The 20428-nt window shown below is 34.6% G+C and overlaps 1 protein-coding gene across 6 annotated transcripts in view; it reads right to left on the reverse strand.

Annotated features, from left to right (window-relative positions):
• Window positions 1-1490: 1490 nt before the first annotated feature.
• NEDD4 (NEDD4 E3 ubiquitin protein ligase) overlaps window positions 1491-20428 on the reverse strand; it is a 68844-nt gene continuing 49906 nt past the window's right edge. For 5 of the 6 annotated variants that reach the window (XM_064517407.1, XM_026113366.2, XM_026113364.2 and 2 more), the window contains 18 exons: window positions 20169-20234; window positions 19373-19492; window positions 18213-18419; window positions 17047-17124; window positions 16753-16807; window positions 16607-16665; window positions 15606-15671; window positions 13329-13558; window positions 12591-12712; window positions 12420-12490; window positions 10061-10156; window positions 8912-8985; window positions 8690-8750; window positions 8011-8070; window positions 7819-7926; window positions 7133-7229; window positions 3392-3464; window positions 1491-3319 (listed from right to left, as the gene is read on the reverse strand). In XM_064517407.1, coding sequence (XP_064373477.1) covers window positions 3217-3319; window positions 3392-3464; window positions 7133-7229; window positions 7819-7926; window positions 8011-8070; window positions 8690-8750; window positions 8912-8985; window positions 10061-10156; window positions 12420-12490; window positions 12591-12712; window positions 13329-13558; window positions 15606-15671; window positions 16607-16665; window positions 16753-16807; window positions 17047-17124; window positions 18213-18419; window positions 19373-19492; window positions 20169-20234 — 1746 coding nt within the window. In that variant the 3' untranslated portion in view covers window positions 1491-3216. Of the gene's footprint in view, window positions 3320-3391; window positions 3465-7132; window positions 7230-7818; window positions 7927-8010; window positions 8071-8689; window positions 8751-8911; window positions 8986-10060; window positions 10157-12419; window positions 12491-12590; window positions 12713-13328; window positions 13559-15605; window positions 15672-16606; window positions 16666-16752; window positions 16808-17046; window positions 17125-17545; window positions 17659-18212; window positions 18420-19372; window positions 19493-20168; window positions 20235-20428 lie in introns of those variants that run through there. The other variant, XR_010390779.1, reaches the window with a different exon arrangement.

Raw genomic sequence — 20428 nt, forward strand, 5'->3', positions numbered from 1 at the left:
GCCAAAGCACTAGGGAGTTTGCAAAATAAGTTCAGATATGAAACAATGAGGATAGAGAGTGAAAATGAGAATCAAGTAGAAAAATGATTAGCATATGCTCATATATTTTGCCTAGGTTTCATATGTGAAGTACTCAACTCTGTCTCTAGTAAAAAATTATTTGATAAGTATATTACAGATGTTACAAATTAATAGTAACTAAAAATATTTTTCTTTTAGGTCATTTCTTTCAAGTAGCACAAGAAAAACGAAGCCTCATTTACACTTAGAAGAAATTATGATCGTTTTAGCTTTCTAATAATCTGCAGCAGTTCTGCCTCATGATACAATGAGAATGCTGAAGAGGAATTAACTACACCGCTTTCTGCAAAATGAAAGATATGAGACATCTAAAATCCCATCTAAAAATTGTCAGTAAAGGGAAGAAATGAATTTGCAAGAAAAACAAATTCAAAACGCCCCCCAAACTGCAAGTTACTGTTGGATAACTGACACTTCTTATTCATACCGAATGTCTCATGCCTATAGCACCACACTGCTAAGCATTTACACATGCATTATAATCTTTGGAGTAAATGAGAGATTTTAGAGAAAGACAATTTCAGACCAAAACATTTTAAGTCAATGCAAAACAAATTAATGACATGAGTTGAAAACCTAAGAAAACCTCACCCAAAGCAGTCTAAGTAGAATCAGTTTATACCACAAGCCTTGCTCAGCTGTTAGTTGTGATTATGCTGTATACTTTATCTCATTAAGACTAAATAAATTCAGTTCTTTGAAAGCACCTTGTTTATCCAGGCTTAACATTAAACAAAACTAATACAGAAACACTACTCGTCACATAATTGTAATGGTTAATGCACAATAAACTTCACCATTCTTCCTTATTAAATAATGAAACAGAAATAGTTTAACTTCACCAGAAAAGTTCAGCCCCTGAAAATTTTCTGACAGGTTTGACACTGTGTTCAGAGCATCCAACCGCCCGTTGGAGGAAGGCTGCTGCAGAAATTACTTCCCTTCTGTTTCCTGTTCCATTTCAGATAGTGGTGAGAATTAGGTTTTGCTTTGCTATTGACCCCAACAGAAGTCAAAACCAGACTAAAAATCTTTTAATGGAATAGGCATTATTAAAAATGCTGTGTACTCTGTGCCCTACCGATGGCAGCCCTCCTGCAGCCTGCGTGCCTGCCGAGCCGCGGTATCTGGTGCCACCCCACGGGTGCCGGTGCAGAACGGACCGGTTTTCCATGCAGAACTTAAGGAGCAGAAGCTGCAAGCCCTAGATCAGCCCAGCAACCCCCCGAGCTCTTCGTCTGGCTAAGAAAACATAGCTAAACTGCTACGCATAAAAATAGAAGCGTATTATGGTGAAGATAGGAATCTGAAACTTCCGCCTGTAGTGTAGTGTACTTAAAAGTACGAAAATTACTGAATACTGCTATTTCAAGACTACCAATTTGCACTTCAATTAACTGAGTCACAACTTTTTATTAGAATAAACTTTTATTTACTGCTCTCAGGATCCTTATTTTATACTTTAAAGTATGCAACAAATACTGCTACATTCAAATCTATACAGATTTACTGATATATCATTCCATGTTTTACAAAACTGCATATAGATTCAGAAAATTTGTATAAGTTACCTTTATTTACATGTAATATTCTCAGTCCTAAAGACCTAGTCAAAGAATAAAACAAACGGGGATTTTAAATATCCCTTTAAGACCCATTACATTTGTTACATAATTTACATATCTTTATAGAGATGTGCTACACTTCCTTCTTGCATATTTATAAAGACTGTGATTAAACAGAAATCTGCTGGCCAAAGCTAGGTACTGTCATTTCCTCAGATCATATTGGTAACAAAATGTTCAAATTAAAGCAAGTCAGATATATGAACCAGTATTTTTTTTAGAACTGGATTTGATAATCATTTTAACCAGCACTTGCTCAAACAAAGAGTGCTAACATTAATACAAAAAAATACCCACATTTACAAAAGAAATCAAACTAATATTTCTATGAAGAGCTGATCTATAATAAATTGCACGTTGTTGGTTATGACTTTGGTTATATTTTATTAACAAATTTGGTTTCTAGACTAACAGTGGAGAAATAAAAATATAAAAATGCAGCTATAGAAACTAGCATAACCTGTAAACATATTACAGGACCAAATTTTGCCTCTGGTCATGTGTGCATAGCTTCCACAGAGTTCAGAGAAGTCTGCACACATCAGACTGCTGAATTTGGCCCAGAAAACCCTGTAAACATGTTCTTTATTGTTACGTAGTGCAATACTGCAAGAATGGATAATAAAGGCCTCAAACTACCAGTAACTAATACTCTGTGATATTCATACAAATTTTGCTTCAAGATTGTTGCAAAAGGCTGAATTGAAAATATTATCCATTGTTAAACTACAAATTTATCAAAAAAGTGATGAGCACTCAATAAACCAATGAAAGTATACAAATTCAGACAAAAAAGGATATAATTTTTCATTACAATTCAGAATTATGCTGCTTGAGTGTCTTATATAAAAGTCCTGGTTTTGTTACACCGTTTTAACAAAAGTAAGTCAGAAACAGAAATCTAACAAATAAAATGTATTAGCAAGCCAATGTTCTGCAAACTGATAGCTGATAATGCAAACAAATGCTTTCCAATGTCTTACCTAATATGCTGAATTGTAAGGTGCTTTGGGCAGATCTGTAGTAAACAGCCTGAAGCAGCACAGATTACGATACTGCATTACATGAAGTCTTTCAGTCTTTTTAAAACATTTTTTAATCATTTCAGTTGTTCCTCTTAAAGCAGCGATTCAAATTTACTCCCTCTGAAAAATTTTTCTTTTTTCTTCCCCTCACAGTTTTACTTCAGTAGTTTACTGTAGGACAATCTGGCAAATATTGTAGAAGAGGCAACTGCTTAAAGACATTTTAGTTTTTGTCCTTTACTTGGCACCGGCCTATCCAATGTATGTATTGTGGTTATTAGCAAAGTACACAAAAGTGTGGAAATGGCAAAATACATTTTCAAAAGTTAGTGAATTTTTAATACTTACTTATTTTACAAGTGATACTATGAAGATTTAATAGCCAAGTGACTAAATACAATGGTAGTCCCTGGAAATTTCAAATTTGTTTGTAAACCCTTAAAATGAAAATGCAGCACTGGACCAATATAGTTTATGCCTGTGGCCTAATCAACCCCATCAAAACCCTGAGTATTTTCAATCGCTAAAAGAAGTTTGTCCCATAAGTCTTCAAATGATTCATATGGAGGCAAATCCAAGCGATTAAAGCTGAAAAACAGAAGAGAACTCCTAAGTATTTTATCACTCTTACTTAAGCACATAATTTATATAAATACTCACCAGGTATGAGCTCTTGGCAGTTTTTCAGGGGTACCCCACTGTTCAACTGTAAACAACTGTGGTCCATTTGAACCTGCAGGGAAAAGTATGTTAACTTTCACCCTATTATGAGATTTGCTTTATCATTAGCAATTTAAGTTATGAGATACATGGCTCTTCTTTTGTCATCCATTTCTGACACTAGTAGGATCTGTCTACATGAATCGAATATAGTGGTCAGTTCAGTAACGGTCAATGACTCCAATTCATTGGTATTTTGTTTCTTGCTACATTTTAAGAGGCTTTTATGCCTCAAACACAGAAATTCAAGACCTAAATGCATATGTAAAATAGGTGGCATAGCAAATGTATGCAGAAGATAGTTTTAAACTGTGCAAGGTTTGAATGCATAAATTTAGAAATGCACACATTACTAAGTCTGTTATACAATCTGATAAATTATTCAATGTATACCTTTACCTAGACGATAACAGAGTAAAGTAACTGAGAAGATCCGAAATGCAGTGACCACGTGTGGACTGCAGGGATGTGCATAAGCACCTGAGACAGAACTTTTTGGCTAGCAGGTACAGCTCCGCCTACACCTGTGCCTTTAGCAGCTGTCTTACAGCATGCAGTATCTGACAATTTTTTTAACCTCTCAACTCTGCCCAAGAGGATCCAAAGGACATTTGGCAACCATTTCCTTAAGCCATTTAAAGCAATTGTGTATTTCTGGAGAAGACGGTGTGGTAAAAACCACTCTCTTGTCAAAGCACAGAAAGAGACCACCTCTGATGGTGGGTGTCCTCTCGGCTTAACGCTTCTCCTCTGACTATTCCACCAAGAGCCCATCAATACGAACAGGAAGCTCCTCAGGACAAGCAGCCTTCTGCCCCTTAAATGCCAGATGTGAAACATGTTTCAGATCAAAGACAAGCGGCAGTAATGAAAATGGGCTGATCCATGAATACAGCTGAGTACAGGTACTCTTAACACCAGCTTTGCTGCTGGTGCCAAGTGAGGACAAGTTCTGTGGTACCGTTGAGGTGTGTCTGCACTGCGCATCAGGCCGGTTTCCGTTGGCACCCAGCAGCAGCAGCCGGCTTCTCAACAGCCTGCCACGGCTTGAGGCCGGCTGTGTGCTTGCAGTGAGAAACTGAGAGGCAACTTTTATTTTATTTTATTTATTTTTTTTTTACTGGAAGACCTGTGAAATGCATTTAGTTTTATAATTCAGATAGCTGCCTTCTCCAGAATGTTTTCTGGAAACGCAAGCTACAATTGGCAATTCAAGAAGAATAAAGCTATTGCATGGGCTTTTGGGGCCCACATACAAGAGTATAGTGCCAAATCCAAGTCAGCCTTGAGAATTGCTTTATTTTCCTTATTTATAAATTCTTATTAAAAACTTTTATTATTTTATTTTACTATAAACTGTTATTTTAAGTATTGCTACTATAGATATTAGTGTACTTTCAGTAAGGATCTTACTTGCCATTTTACAGACATATGAGGAAAACTAAAATATTATGTATTCATAACCAAATGATATAACAATTATATACACAAGAATATATAAACAACAAGTGATACTAATAAACACAATAAAGTTGTAAAAGTAGATGTGGAAGAAGATATTAGTCAACATATATGTTAAAAAAAGGCAATATACCCTAAAGATGAAAATTAAACAAGAGGAGAACACACTCCCACAACTATCAGCATACACAAAAAGGCAGGGAATACCTATGAGCAGAAGCTATGCTCCTTACAAATCTAGTGACTGGCCTAGACAGAGATGAGAGCAGACACTGAGTGCTTTATCCTATAACTCAAGCAGTGAGAAGGCTATGTCAGTAGCTGTGGGAACACTTCCACCTACTCTTCTTTACTCTCTGCTTTGGGCAATATGTTTCTTCAACACACAAGATTGATTAGAAAAGGCAAGTAGAAAGAATGCCTGGAAGAAAGATGAAGCAGAGGAGCAACTCTACGCCTGACAGTGCACTCTACTACAGCGCGGCAAGAAGCTAAAATGCACTTTTAATAGCTAGGTGGGAATAAGTCCGCAGTCTAGACATCCAACTAACTGACCAGAGGCTGATGTGGGCAGGAAAAAAAACAAAAAACCAAGAAAGCCTCATCTGTTTAGCATCCTAGTTCTCAAATTTAAAGTGCTTCTCCTCTGGACACCAGATTCCCCTTTTACGAGTAGAAATCCCTTCCTTGGCCAGAAGAGGGAGATCTCCCGCTGCAGAGCAAGCTCCAAGAAAGGGGCGAGGGGAAGCAGCCACCGCAGCAGCCCCGCAGCAGGAATAGTCGCGCACCAACACGGAGCAGCGAAGAACCACTTGCAGTTCTTCAGATACAAGCAGGTACTGGAAATGTGATTGTGATCGTTACTGCGTTTAGTGAGGAGAGTACGCTGGCCACAGTAAAGCACAAATAACTGCAAGAGAAGGAAACAGCACCATGCAAGACAACTGCTAATCAAAGTTTTTATTAAAGAGTGGACAGAACTACACCAACTGGGACTTGGCCAGCACATACCCTAAACCTTGGGCAAAAGGGAGCTACGGGAGCTTCAACAGTTTTTCCCTACATCATTCCTGAATTCTCTCTCTGGTAGTGTTTTTAGTCAGATAAACAAAAACCCACAGGCCATAGACTCCTGATCGAGTTGCACCGCAATGAGGATGTGCTGCGATTTCAATAGCAGCAAGGTTTCGGTGCAGCAGCAGATGCACGGCTCAGGCCCACAGAAGGTACTAGCTTTCTCTTTGGAACTCAAGTCATTGACTGATGGAGTGGAAAAAGAAAAATCAAAGTATTCACAATGATAATGAAGAGAGGAAGAAATGAGGACACAGTGCATGGTATTTGTTCAGAATTCCAGTGTTTTATAAACGAATTACTATCTTGTTTATAAAGAAGGAAATGTTTATTCAAATAGCAAGTTAGGCTGTTCAGTCATTTGCATAGGATCTTCAGGACCTTTACCCTTAACAAATATAAAGTAGTTCTGCAAAAAACATAATAGCAAACAGCAGCCGAAAACAGATTTCCCGTAAGCAAACCACCTCCAAGCTTCATGGACTGCTCTGTCCGCTTGCCCACAGTCTTACCACAGTGGGCTTACTGGTTTTGGTGTTAAAATCTGTTCCCACTGCCATCTGCTTGTTTCAACCTCTGCATTGTAGGTTCATTACTTTTCTTTTGACACTATTTTTAATTTGGGCCATTTCAGTGATCCAGTTTAGACTGCAGCCCTACAAATGACTGTATCCACACAACTGCAGCTTGTGCATAGAGAAAAGCAGTTAGGGAACTCATGAGAATCTTAAGTTAACAGCTGATGCCAGCATGTCTTAGTAATTACATCTTAAATAACTGAGAATTTTCTTCAAGCTCTTCAAGTCAGATACTACGCAGGCACTGCTGCAACACTTTAGAACTTTAAACCCTGGATTCATTAGAGCAGTCCTATACATTTATAAACTTCCAGAAAAAGAATTAAAATGAACTAGCTACAGAACATGGGAAATCCATGTGCGGGCTAGGAGATTCCTCTCTAATTTTGCTTCTGTAATTGCCAGTATATACTAGTTATAATAATTATAACTGCCAATATATACTAATTTTTGAAACACAAATTGAGAAATAATGTGCCTATGTTTAAAGCCAAATATCATGACACTTTCAACATCAGATTGTCTGTTAGTTAATCCATATATTGTGAACACAATTGTAAGTACTCACCATACAGCTCAGCAAACCCATTCATAGGTACACGTGATGTGCCAGTAACAAACTGAAGTAATCTTATTCTCTTTTCAGAATCCATCATTAAGACTGCCTACATATGATAATAATTACAATTAAAGATTTAGTTGAAAGACTTTAAATGAAGGTTTTAAGTTAGAAGATTTAAGCAACACGGTTCCCATTTCTAAATCAATATCCCTTATATTTCTTACGACACACGTAGTCTACTTTTCTGCCTATTGCTAAAAGCTATGAAGTCAATATTTTTTTATGGCACTGTAACAAGAATATGGTTATTGGCTTAGCAGGCTGTTAAAATACTTCCCTTGAAGATTTGGCCCCTACTTTCTTTGAAGTTTCCTGATGTTATGAACTAGCAGCCAAATTCCTGTAATTTATTGAACAGAAGAGTTTAACACCTCTTCAGTGTAACCATGCCAGGAAGACCTACATAGAAGTATTTTTAACCCCAGTCAGATACACAGTTTTTTTAAAGTATCAGTTGTGTATTACATTCTTACCATACATCTCACCTTCAGTTTTCTTACTATCTTTCTCAGGAGTTTTAATAGCTGAATATTTACCTAACTATCAATGAATCACATGATAAACTCGCTCAGCTGAAAAGCAGCAGCTTTTGAACACATTTTCTTAAGTAAAAGATTAGAACTTTGTGATACCTTCCAGAACCACTGTATTACTTGGTGGTTTACGTTGTAGCCATTTTTATATTTTGTATGTAGTTTCCAGTCAGCCACATCCACATCTCCCAGTCCGCACATTAATAACTACATGTTTAAAAAAAAAAAAAAGTTTAAGTCACTAGCATTAAGTTTTAACATAATTTGCTTTCTTTTCCATGACACACTTACCTCTAGTTCATTTTCATCAAAAATTTTAATCAGATCCTGTGGTATCAGTTCAAAAAAGCCCTAGAAAGTTGAGGGAAAAAATCAAGCAGACATTATTTAAAATCAATTTAAAAAGCAATTAAAATCAAGCAGACATTATTTAAGTATTTTTATTTACTGATAAATATATTTACATGCTTTAAGAAACAAGAGACATAGCAATACACGAAATACAGATATTTGGGCATCAATATTCGCTAGTTTGGCTCTGTACTTCTAATTCTGACTTGATCTTGCATGTTTCTTTATTGTACTCCACTGAATGTTGTACATTATTTATACGAATATGGATAAAACAGCTAATTTTACTTAATCCTATTAGTTTGATTTCATTTTAATTTCTGTAGAACTGATTAAATAATTAGCATTACAGCTAAAGCTGTCTGCCAAAACTAAGAAATAAGCAAACTTTCCAATATGAATTAAACAACTCAGTGAAAATAAATCAAGAAGTATTGCTATAGCTTTTTTTAAAATCTGAGATAATTCAAAGTTGACACTGTAAACCTTGTCACTGCCTCTTTTTATACCTGTAACAACACAATCTGTGAGTCTTTAGAATTCTGTGTTCCAAAAAAACTTATCTTAAGATTACATGGAACAAATCTTAGAAGAATGTCTTTTGTATTTAAAAATATACCTCTTTAAAGGCTGCCATTTGTTTCTGTACTCTGCTCACAAATCTCCATTGAATTACAAGACTGTTAAAAAAAAAAAAAAAAAAAAAAAAGAACATTTAAGATGCAACCAATTTTTACACAAAGCAACAGCTTTCATTTTGTTAATACAGCAAACAACATACAGCTCCTATTGTTAGGGAGACTATCCAGTTAGGTACATTGCACACAGCAACACTACTTACTGAATGTAGTCTCTCTTGTTCTTGTTGGTGACAACTATTTCTGATCCACCACTTTTCAGTTCATGCTGATGGGTCTAAATATGATATACAGAATAGGTCTTATGTAAGATATATACAAGTATATAACAACTCAAGTGTGAATATTAGGTAATTTAGTAAACTCTTCAAGAGTGCAGAATCTGAAAAGTATGAGAAACAGAACCACTGTCACAGGTCACCTGAATAAAGAATAGTTTTTCTTTCTTCATGTATAATTAAGGGATGCCAGACTGCAATGTGCCAACCTCCGTTATTTCTAACCAACTACAATAAAGAACTTAAGTTTGCACATAAGTTTTCAGTAATGCTGACGTCACTATCTGCACTTCCAATGACCCAGCCTTTTTCTCACATACAGTGAAAAAACAAAATAATTTCAGTAGAGATCTCAGTGAACAAGTGAATTGATACGTATATCTGTTACATAATGATTTATTCTACTAGAGCCTCAGTAGACAAACACCTGTTTTTCAGTCTATCATGCATCCACCATTTTCATTCTTCCACTTGAGATCATTTTAGTTACACAAGACCACAGGTGCTATTACCGTACTTCGATCTAGTTGGCACCTGCAATTTAGACTTTTTGTTCAAGACCTGTGGTATTTCTATATAACTTACCTTGGACAACTTTCTGTACAACACCAAACTTGTTTATTCTATAGGTTTTTTTTGTACAGTTTAAATAAAAAACCCTATTCTTACCTCTCAGAAGAATTTATGATTCCAACCATTTCCAAGAGAGCAAATCCTTTCCATGCCAATCACACAAGACCAACCTCTTCCCAAGATGAAGCAGCAGGAACATGGATATTTTAGTCTTTGTTGCATTCACAGCAACAGCTACATCTCAACGTATTATTTAAGGAAAAAGCATGAGCTGTTGTTTTAAAGCTCAGCTTATCTCCAAGTCATTTCTCACATTATGACCAAGTTAATAAAACACTCAATGGGCATGTGCCAGCTAAAGTAAGAGTTTAAATGAATAAACCAACATGAAAGAAGGTGGTGGGTTTTTTCTTACTACTATACAGATAAAATCAGTTAATTTCACAGGAAAAGTACTTTGTTTCATGTTTTGTACATTCTACTTTACATAAATATACTAACCTGTCCAAAGAGTTCTTCATCAACTATAAACCTGAGGTCCAGTTCTGTTGGATCATTTTCAAGAATCCATCTCAGAGAATTGTAATACTCACTATCCTAAAAGTGAGAATTACAAGTTTAGTGAATGAATACAGGAGACTTATCTGAAGTAGACATAGGAGGAAAAAGAAAAAAAAAACAGCAACTATTTCTAAACCTAATATAACTAAATAAAAGTTTTTCATGTTTGCTAGGTTAACTGCAGTAGTAATTTTATTTATATTTACCTGTCAAAACCTGCAAACACAAACTTCAGAAGGCAGAATAATTATTTTTCAAGGATTTTTAGAGGAAGATATATTGGAAAACATCTAGCAATGAAGTATTAACAAAAAAGTGTAAAGTTTAAAATAGAAAAAATGTGAAATAAAAAATATTTAATTCCATTTTATATAGTACAAATGTTTTTCAAACATGAATTATAGATGAGATTCTCCCATTTCTTTCAAATCACTTTCATCACTACCCTCATGGGACATTGAAAACTAAATGGTAACACTCCCTTTGGATTTTTCAGTACTCTTCCTTATCCTTTAATAAATACAGAACGCCATGGCCTGGTCCTTTGCTACAGAGAAAGCTCCTGTTTAAACCATCACAGCTGTCCAGGACAACAATGGTAAACCTTCCAGTGTTTTGGTGCCAAGTTTAGTTTTAAAAAACTGTGCCAGCCTAATTGCTGCTGGTGCCAAAGGTAGCCCTGGTATGAATGGTTTGCCAACATAAGAGAGCAGAATTAGACAAACCAATGTAATAAAAAGGCCTAATCAGTACCTACGTATTTATTTTCTCCAGAATAATTATGTCTGAGCTCACAACTTTAGTTCCACGGCTTTGATGCAGACACTCCTACCACGATACAGCTTTTCAAAGCAAGACGATCAAAATGCAAAGAAATTTCATCAATCTTCAAACTGGATACACAAGCTAGTAATTCTGAAAAAGGCAGCTCTAATGTGAGTACATGAAGTGCTGTCAGTTTGAGAATGATTATATTTTAATCATTGCTCCTCCAAACTCAGAAATCAGGTTTGTTAGTTGTTAAAACGCAATCACTTACACTCCTTTTTTTAAAAAAAACAAAAAACAAAAAACACCACAGTTAGACCAAGTATCAGGTACTAAGAATAGAACAAATATAAATCATTCTTGTGCCCTTTACCAAACAGGTAACTGTGCAAGTAAGATTCAAGATGGTATTTAAATGAGCAGTAGGCTCTTCTATAGGCAGACGTGTAAAGGGAGAGATCTCTTCTGCATAAGAAACTATTATGAATCTCTTCTAAAAATAAATATCCAATGTTCATCAGCACAGAATATTCTCAGCATTAAACCAAAATGAAAAAAAACCTCTCAATAGTAGGGAGAGTACTTTGTTCATTAATAGCATGACATATAGATTTTGTAAGGTTCCAAACTGCAATCTCAAAATAGTAAAGACAAAATAAAGTATCTAGAATAATCCTCTATTGGATGCACGGAGTTTGTTATTGTACAAAACTACAAAGCTCTTTAAAGACGGTTGCAACCGAAGACCCAGCATTCTCAGGACTAATAAAATCTCTCACGTAGCAACATTCCAGTAAGATGTTGCAACATTATCTAGTCTTACGTTTTGCACTCTTCTTTGTCCCTCATCCTATATTTATCTTCCCTCTAGTGTTAGATACGTCTACAAAGAGCCTTAGGACCAGAAAATTGAGGTATACTATACTGAAAAATACTGAACAAAAATATCCTATTACTCAGGAATGCATAGCAACTGTATTCTGTATTCTTACAGGACAGAAAAAGCAGTAATAAATTAGAGCAAGATTCAATAAATTTACTCTGCCTATGACTATTTCAGTCCAGAACCATTATCATGGAAACAAATAATTGTAATAAAGGACAATATTTTCTCTAAAAATCTAGTGTTTTACATTAATCATTAATGTTTACGGCCTTCTGAAATAATATTTTTTAAAATAATCAAGATGCACAAAACTAATTTGGAGAAAGGGTTGAGACAGGGAACCCAAAGTTCTAAATATTTACATTTAATTCTAAAGCACCTACTGACTGAAAATAGTTTTAAGAAAACACCGTACAAAGTTTATCATCAAATTTTCAATACAGCTTAACTGACTTAGTCTAGGTCTCTCTGATTTTCAATGGAAGTTCAAACTTGTAAACTACTTAGACTTATTTAAAACAAAAACTTATCCTAAAAGTTCCTTGAATCCTGCACTTTCAATCTTCACAATGTTATTAAGAATATATAAAAACAACTTAACATGAACACAAAAACCTAACATATGCAATAAAGCAAATTACATACCACAGACTCCATATCATGAAGTGTTATTGGTTTTTGGAGCATCATCTTGTAGAAAGGACGAATAAAAAAGGCTTTAAAGAAGAACAAATAAATTGAAATAGTATGCAACTTAAAATTCAAAATATGCACGGTATTAATCTAAATGTCATATTATGTAAACTAAATACTGACCATCCAGAAGTTTGCCATGGTAAACAGCCATTCCAGCTACACGACCTATAAACTTGAAATAAGAGAGATGATCTTCATTGCACAGTCCAGAGTTTGGATTGATCTGCAGAGTATAGTTATCTCTGAAGGTGGGGTAGGGTACGGGGAGGAAAAAAAGAAATACACAAAGTTTTGTACTATATGAACAATCTCACATTTGAAGATCAGAAAGACATCACTTTGTAGATCACGTATTACTTTTCATGCAGTTAAAAATATATTTGGACCAATCACTAATTTAATAATAAATAATATTCAATGTAAGCATCTATTATTTTAGCAGAAACAGTTTTGAAACACCACAAACTACCTTTGTATGCTAAAGATATACTAAAGAGAAAGGCTTAACTCCTATTAATCTAAAAATAGTCGTAATATTCTCTGCCTCTTTCTTCTGTAAGCAGTAGATGGTTGCAACATATATAATAGTTGCAAGTGTATGCTTCTCTAGAAAGACTACGCGGATTATGTTAGACTGCTGAAAAAATATACAGATACTATTTCCATTATTTTTCACATTCATCAGCCAAAGCAAGAAAAAGGTACAGAATATTTCAATTATCAACCAAAACCCCCTATGCACTTTAGGGAAATAAATAAATAAAAAAAAAGTAACTACATTTTAAAAGTATTTATGAGAAACACAATTGACCTGCCTTCCCTAACTGGTATTCATGTCTTCTAGAACTGTATACTTACGCAGCAGAATATTCAAACAATCCATAGTAAGGATTAAACATTTCTTTAGAGAGAAGGAAGAACCATTCCCTGGCCACTCCTCCATAGTCTAAACCTTTTTCACCATCAAATTCAATCCAAAGTCTTGCTTTAAGGAAATCTGCTCTCTTTACAGCTATAATTCTTCTGTAGGAATCTTCAAGGATTGTTGTGCGATGAATTTTCATTTCAAATCTATTTGGAATATCACTCTAAGAAAGAAATAGGAAAACACAGAATAATGGAACAAAACCCAGTATCTTTCAGACTTGCAGAGTATGCAAATTCTATGAACAGCCAAAAAATGACACACACACACACACACACACACACTTTTCTTAAATAATGTGGAAAAACAACATAGCATGATTAAGAAATGGCTCTATTTATACCTGATTCAACTAGTATGAAGAAGTTCTATTTCCTCCTAAGGAAGTTGGATTAAAATAACTCCTTGCTTGTGTGCAGTTGTTTTGCATGCATCAAGGCATGGAATCTTTTTACAGAGAAATTTCTGAAAATCTGAAAAACCACCATATTACAAGCTTAATTTTAGAAGTCCAGATGTTCATAAATAAAATTATTTTGGAACAATGTGCCGTGATTTATTTCACTTTCCACTTCAGTTTTAACTAGCTGTCCTGCTCTCTTACATAAGACATACAGGACAAACAAGTATTCCTACAATATTAAAACAAAATCAGCCTACTTAAAATTTGAAATCACAGGGACAAGTGACAAGGCTCACATTTATTGTATTTATTGTATGAAAACGTTTCAGTGCAAAATATCCAAAAGGCTCATATTTGCTGCTGAAGTTTCAAAGTAAGCTCAAATACTAAAAAACAGAGATAAAACTTTGCTGAAGCACTAAATTGCTATCCGAGAACAATAAAGAATATATTCTTGATTTCATTTCTGTTCAGCCAGCTTACTTCAGGGACTGCTTTAGGCAAAACTGAGAAATTCAATGAGTGTGGAAACAGGAAAAATGTTTTTTTCTCTGTTTCTATCTATGACTAGAATGGGATGATGCAATGAGACTATTATTTAAATTTCTTAAATTTTCTATTCTTTAAATTTTTTAAAGGGCTAATCACATACTGTAGACTTCTTTTTAAATAATTTCAGCCAGAAATAATTATCCCAGAATGAAGTAAAAAAACCTTATTTTTAGTTGCAAATCAACTTTTCAGAAAAATAAATCCATGCAATATTAAAATGGGTTACTAAAACCAAACTTTGCTGATTTGAATAATGTTAATTATTAAGTCTTAACTTAAAATCAATCCACTATCCTAATTATGATATATGTATTTGTGAATGTTTAAAAGGCAATGGTATTGCATGCTTTAAAAGCTATGCGTGTGTTTACTTCTTTAATTGATATGATTATATTGTGTGGCTGAGCTATCTATCACTTCTCAGGTTAGGATAACAATGAATGAATGGCAAGCTTGTTTAATTAGGAGCAAGTAATGTGAAGGGTATATAATTGAATGTGTACAATTCATGCTTCATCTCAAAATGCACAGGTTTCAGACAGGCTAGAGAGAATTCAGGTTTGTAAAAGGTGAAGTTTGGGTCTAATCTCAAATGCTATTGCATATATAAAATATCCCCTAGGGATACCAAAATTTGATGGCAGCTGTGCAAAGATTTGTTATTATCTGGATATCCAGATGCTATTCATGGTCTTTTATGCTCTGTGTTATAAGTATGCCTGGCATTGCTACTTCAGACTTGAAGTTGCAAATGAGATTCATAAACTTACAAGATTTTAAGACTATAACAATTTATTATAGTCATCGAGCCTGATCAAGATGACAGTACAGGTCATGATTTCTAAACTAAGCCTTTCATTTCTGTCTCAACAGTCTAAAATCTATTCTAAGAATTTCTATTTCCATATCTCCAGTTCCAAAAACTGTTAAATGTTAGGTTAGTGATTTCCAATGTTTTCTGCTGACAGTCTACTTCCAGGTTCACAACTTCTCTTTTTCTTTTTAACCTTTTAAAATTTCTACTTTTTCAATTAGATTGCTTTCAGTCTCATCACTCTATAAAGTCAGAACTGGAAGATTAAATGCTATCTGTTATCCAGTCACTGCTTCACATGGGTATTTTTGATCAGGTAGTCAGTCCATCTTCTACCTTCTTTAAGCAGATTTCAAAATTCTGTTACCTTTCACTGGAACCTGAGTTGTTTGTTTGTTTAGGGACATAAGTTTCTTAACCTTCCGTTCAAGAACTACTGACCTGTTTCTTCAATTTCTTTCTGAAGAACTCATACTTCCGTTTATAGTCCCTGGAGTAAGGCACAGCCTTTGGAAAAAAAAAAATTAAATACTACTTGAGATACTCTACTAACAATTAGTTTTACATAAACTGGTCTAGATTTGTGAAACATGCACAATACATTTCAGTTCTGAGAAAACAGGAATATATGTTTTACTAAGTACTAGGGTATACTTTCAGTTTTACACATGTATAGACAATTTGAAATATCTGTAACAAAATACTGCCTTGCACAACAGATTTGTTTTAATCTGCTCCATAGAATTTATCCTGCACTTTACTATTTTACTGATGTGACCGACTAAAATCACTGACTGGCCCAGATCAAAGTGACCAAAATGCCTTTGGTGACTTACGTAACAAATACTCTTTCCTTGCTGTATCATGAGAAACCTGGCTACAAACACCTCTATTTTCCACGGACAGAGAAGATTGTTTACATATGTAGGCTATTAATAAACACAGATATCAGCTGAACACTAAAACCTATCTATAATTATAATGCGTGTCGTCTTTGCAATTAGGCCTGGTAATTTTGCGCTTCAGATTAAGTATCTAGGCTAGATAATTATTTTTCATTTGGAAATGAATTTCATTCCTTGTAAAGCCAATTTTCATGTTTTGCAATCTTATTTCATAAATTGGGCTAGTTTTACTTTGGACACTGTATTGTTCAGGATAACAAATAAGTGAAGTTTCTTACCCGCTTCAAATTGCCCCCTCCTCCTCACCTATGAGGAAATTTTTTCTTATTACTATGGGAACTGATTTTTCTTTCCGGCATTTCAAACTACTTCCACAGAAAGCCTTCTAAACCGTCTCTAAAGAGATTAAAATGCCTTATTCAAAAACCCTAGAAGTTTCATCTTCTAGACGAATATCTGATAAATGATGAGACTTTGCTTGGATTCCATCAACAAAATTATTGAAAAAATGCATAAAGCTGCATAAGGAAAGCTTACTGGTCCAGTTATTGCCACATTTTGCAGTCGAGGATCTTCCCACTGTGTTTTCTTTGTATCTGAAAGACATCCCCTCATTAGTTCCACTAATTTAGATAATGCTTAGTAATAAAATGATGAGTAGTGAGAGAATACATTGTACATACTGTGATTTATGTAGAATATTCTTCCATCTGTGTGAGTCCTCTCTTCCCACCCTGGCTATAAAAAGGAGATAAACTTTTAATACAAATTCCTAACCATATTGTTTCCATAGAATCCAAGGTGATCTGTAGTTCTAGGGATATTTTTCCCATTTACTCTCAACACTGGAATTCAAAATTGGCTATTTTTTGTATGAAAAGAGCAGACTGCATTTTCTAATGTAGATGTTTTTTGATAGTGCTAACTTAAATATTTATATTATTACATCTGCAAAACAAGTAAAATGCTTTACTTACTGGTAATGGCCCTAGGTCTACCGGATCTAGGGAAGTCTTTCTCCTCAGATGAGCAGGAATTTTCAATCTTGGATCTTCCTTTGAAAAGAAAAGCAAGCAGCATGTTATTATTATTATTATTATTCTTAAACTTTTCCTTTTTCCAGCGATGAGGTAAAGAATATGCCAAGTACCAACTAGATAATTGTTACATATTCCCCAGCCAGGCAGACTCTTGGGGATTCTCAGTCCTCTATAGTTTATAGCCATCTTCTAATGCTCAAAGTTATTTAAATCCTCTCACTTTGTTGTAAAAATAAAAACAAACAAAAAACCCTCATTTAACCTGGTTTTAGTGTAATTGAGCCAAATTAATCTTTCTACATGGTTTCTGGCACACCGTGTGTGTATGTTTAATTAAAGTGATGTCATTCCACAGTCTAGAGGAAATGAATATTTATTTTTAATCAATTTTGATGTATTTTTCTATATTTCCCTTTCACCTGACAGTAATACTGACCTACTCTTTAAATGCTGAAGTCCATTAGCACTGCCTAATGGTGTGCAGTGTCAGTCAGTGGAAGCACAGTTGTACAACTCCCTCATCCATATTGTAGCTGCACCTGGCCTGCTCTTGAAAGAATTCACATAAAATTTGCATTGTATACTGTACTATGTGATAAATTCAAGATAGATTTCTTGCTAAAGAAAAGTTTACAAAACTGATTTCTACTAACAGTGTATATAAGTTATCACAGTTCTACAATTATGATAGAAGTGTCATTTAGATGTTTAACAGCTGCAAAAAAACCAGATTCCTTTACACATCAGTGTTTTCCTCCCTCCAAGCTAAACTTTTAAGTGCTAAATATAGTCTGTAAAATTCATAGTGTTGTACTGATCACAGATATTTTAAATGACTTTGCATTTACTGCCTATGTTCCTTAAGAGACATGACACAGCTATCTTGCACAAATCAAACAGGCTACTTGCAATACCTTGTTTGCTGACAACAAATGATAATTTACATTTGAAGATATCCCTTCTTTCTTGCTTGTTTTTTAAAGAAAGAAACTAGCAATGAAATCCTAGCACTAAAAGGAATCCATGGAAGCTTGCTGAAAGCAGCAAAATTCTGATTTTTAGAGCAACTAGAATTCTACTCCATGAGAATAATTTTCCATTACCCATGTAGTAGTTTTAGTATTGTGGTCAATAAAGAATGGTCTCCCATTAGGTGCATGTCGGACTTCCCAGCCTTTAGGGAGAAACCCTTGTTCCATTTCAGGCTGCTGCTTAGAAGACTGTTGCGATGAATCACTTGAAGTTGCCTGTGGTTGCCGTCCTATAGAAATACTTTGTGCAGTTGACAACTGACCTGCTTCCATAGCAATCTGTGGCAAAAGACAAAAAAATTCAAAACCCAGTAGAACAACGTATTTTTTCCTATTAAGGTACCTATACTTTTGATCAATGACAGCAGTTTCATAAAGCAAATACCAAACAGTACACAGACTCATTTGGTCTAATACGAGCAACACTGACTAACAATCACTGATTATGGTATAGAAGTTAACGAGTCTTCCAGGTTTCTCAAAGAGCTATCACGCTCCAAAAGGCTTTCTTATGCATTAATAGTTTTTGATGGTCAAATGAGGTTTTAAAGCATTTGTGAATGGGGGCATGTAACCACTGAAATAAAGTTAATGATATTCAGATTTTCAATTTAAAGGTGGCACATTTTTAAGGCACATTTTGGAGCAAGCCCAATACAGCAGAAGAAACAGTGCTACAAGTCTATATTTACTATTCTTGTTTTCTATTTGACTATGAGTCTTTGAAAGACTAGGCTTTGATTCATGCTTTGGAACTTGCATAGTAGTGAGACACCTTTTTGGATCTGGATCTTAGCCCTTCATTTGTGAGACAGTATACAAAAATTGGGAACCTAGAAGGAGGTGACATGTCAACTAACATACATATTTTAAAGTGCCAGGATTAGATAAGTTTTAATTTGTTTAAAAAATTGAATTAGACAAGTATAATTTATATTCCGCTATATTTTACATACCCAGAGAATAGAAGGAAGAGGAAAACAGCACTTGCTTATTCAGAAACTGTATTATGGATTCTACTGAATACTGGATCAAGTTTTTACTTTAGAGTGACATCATAAATATTACTATTCCTAACTCAGGCTGAATCCCAACAGATATTTTATGTAGTTCTTTACCAGTTTATGACTTTCAAAAATTCTATTTCAAACAGGTCTCTGAACTTCATTCTATTATGTGATATGCTTAAAGGTTATATGAATGGAAACAGTAATAGGTACAACATAAAGTACCTGTACAACTGGCTTTATCCAAGTAGTAGTTCTAGAATTGTGATCTATATAATATGACCTTCCTTTTTCATCTTGTCTTTCTTCCCAGCCTGGGGGTAATCCAGATGAAGTAGGCAGTAACTAAACATTAGTGATAACAAAAGAAAAACAGTTAAGAAAACTATGAAACTAACTCAAAATTTGATAGTGGAAAGCCTTTTCTAACAAATCATAATCTAGGTTTGTTTTTTTTTTTTTTTTTTTTTTTTTCTTCAAACTGGATAAAATAGAAAAGCAGTATTTAAATCCATACTGAACAGTATGAACTGACAGGGAAAAAAAAGTTATTTATTTATTTAAGCTCCTTGTCTAAAAGGATTAAAAGTGTTTGTTAATACACCTGGACTAGGATTGGCTGACCCAGCCTAGAACTTCTGGCTATAAAATCATTAATTTGCAATGTCACCATGGAAACATAACATAAGGATGGTAGAAGAGCTTTTAATTGCAGAGCAAGCAGAATTTAAAGACAAAATTCACATCTTCATGGGAAGATTACTTCTTTCACAGGCTATACCCATTAAGCTAACGTTAAATCAAAAACATGAAGTTGGAAGATGGAAACTTTACAGCTGAGCTCCAATCATGCTAGACTCTGCAATATAACTGCAATTTTGTCAGGACAGCTGCCAGAAGCAGAAGGCCAAAACTCATTTAAATGTCAGCACTTAATCCATAGTCAAAAGAAAGTTCTACATGCAGAAAATCTTTAAACTTCTGTGCTACATCAGCTTGTGTTTTTTGGAAAATGACGTACCACTGGAAGTGCAGGCTGTTCCTCCATTCTGTATGTTTGCAGACTACCTCTCCTGCTGGAATGGTTCTTGAAGTAGTGAAAGGGAATGTCACGTTAGTTAGAATTGCAGCTTTGAGCATGGTAGCAAACACTCAGTAATGGATTATCACACTTAAAACTATTACAGTTTTCATCTTGAACAAGGTACTATAGTTTGTTTTGGAATGTCCACATAATATAACTTTTTGGAAAATACTGTTTTAACACATCAAGAAAAATTA

Source organism: Dromaius novaehollandiae, chromosome 10, assembly GCF_036370855.1.
Source record: "Dromaius novaehollandiae isolate bDroNov1 chromosome 10, bDroNov1.hap1, whole genome shotgun sequence".
In the NCBI taxonomy this organism is placed as follows: Eukaryota; Metazoa; Chordata; class Aves; order Casuariiformes; family Dromaiidae; genus Dromaius; species Dromaius novaehollandiae.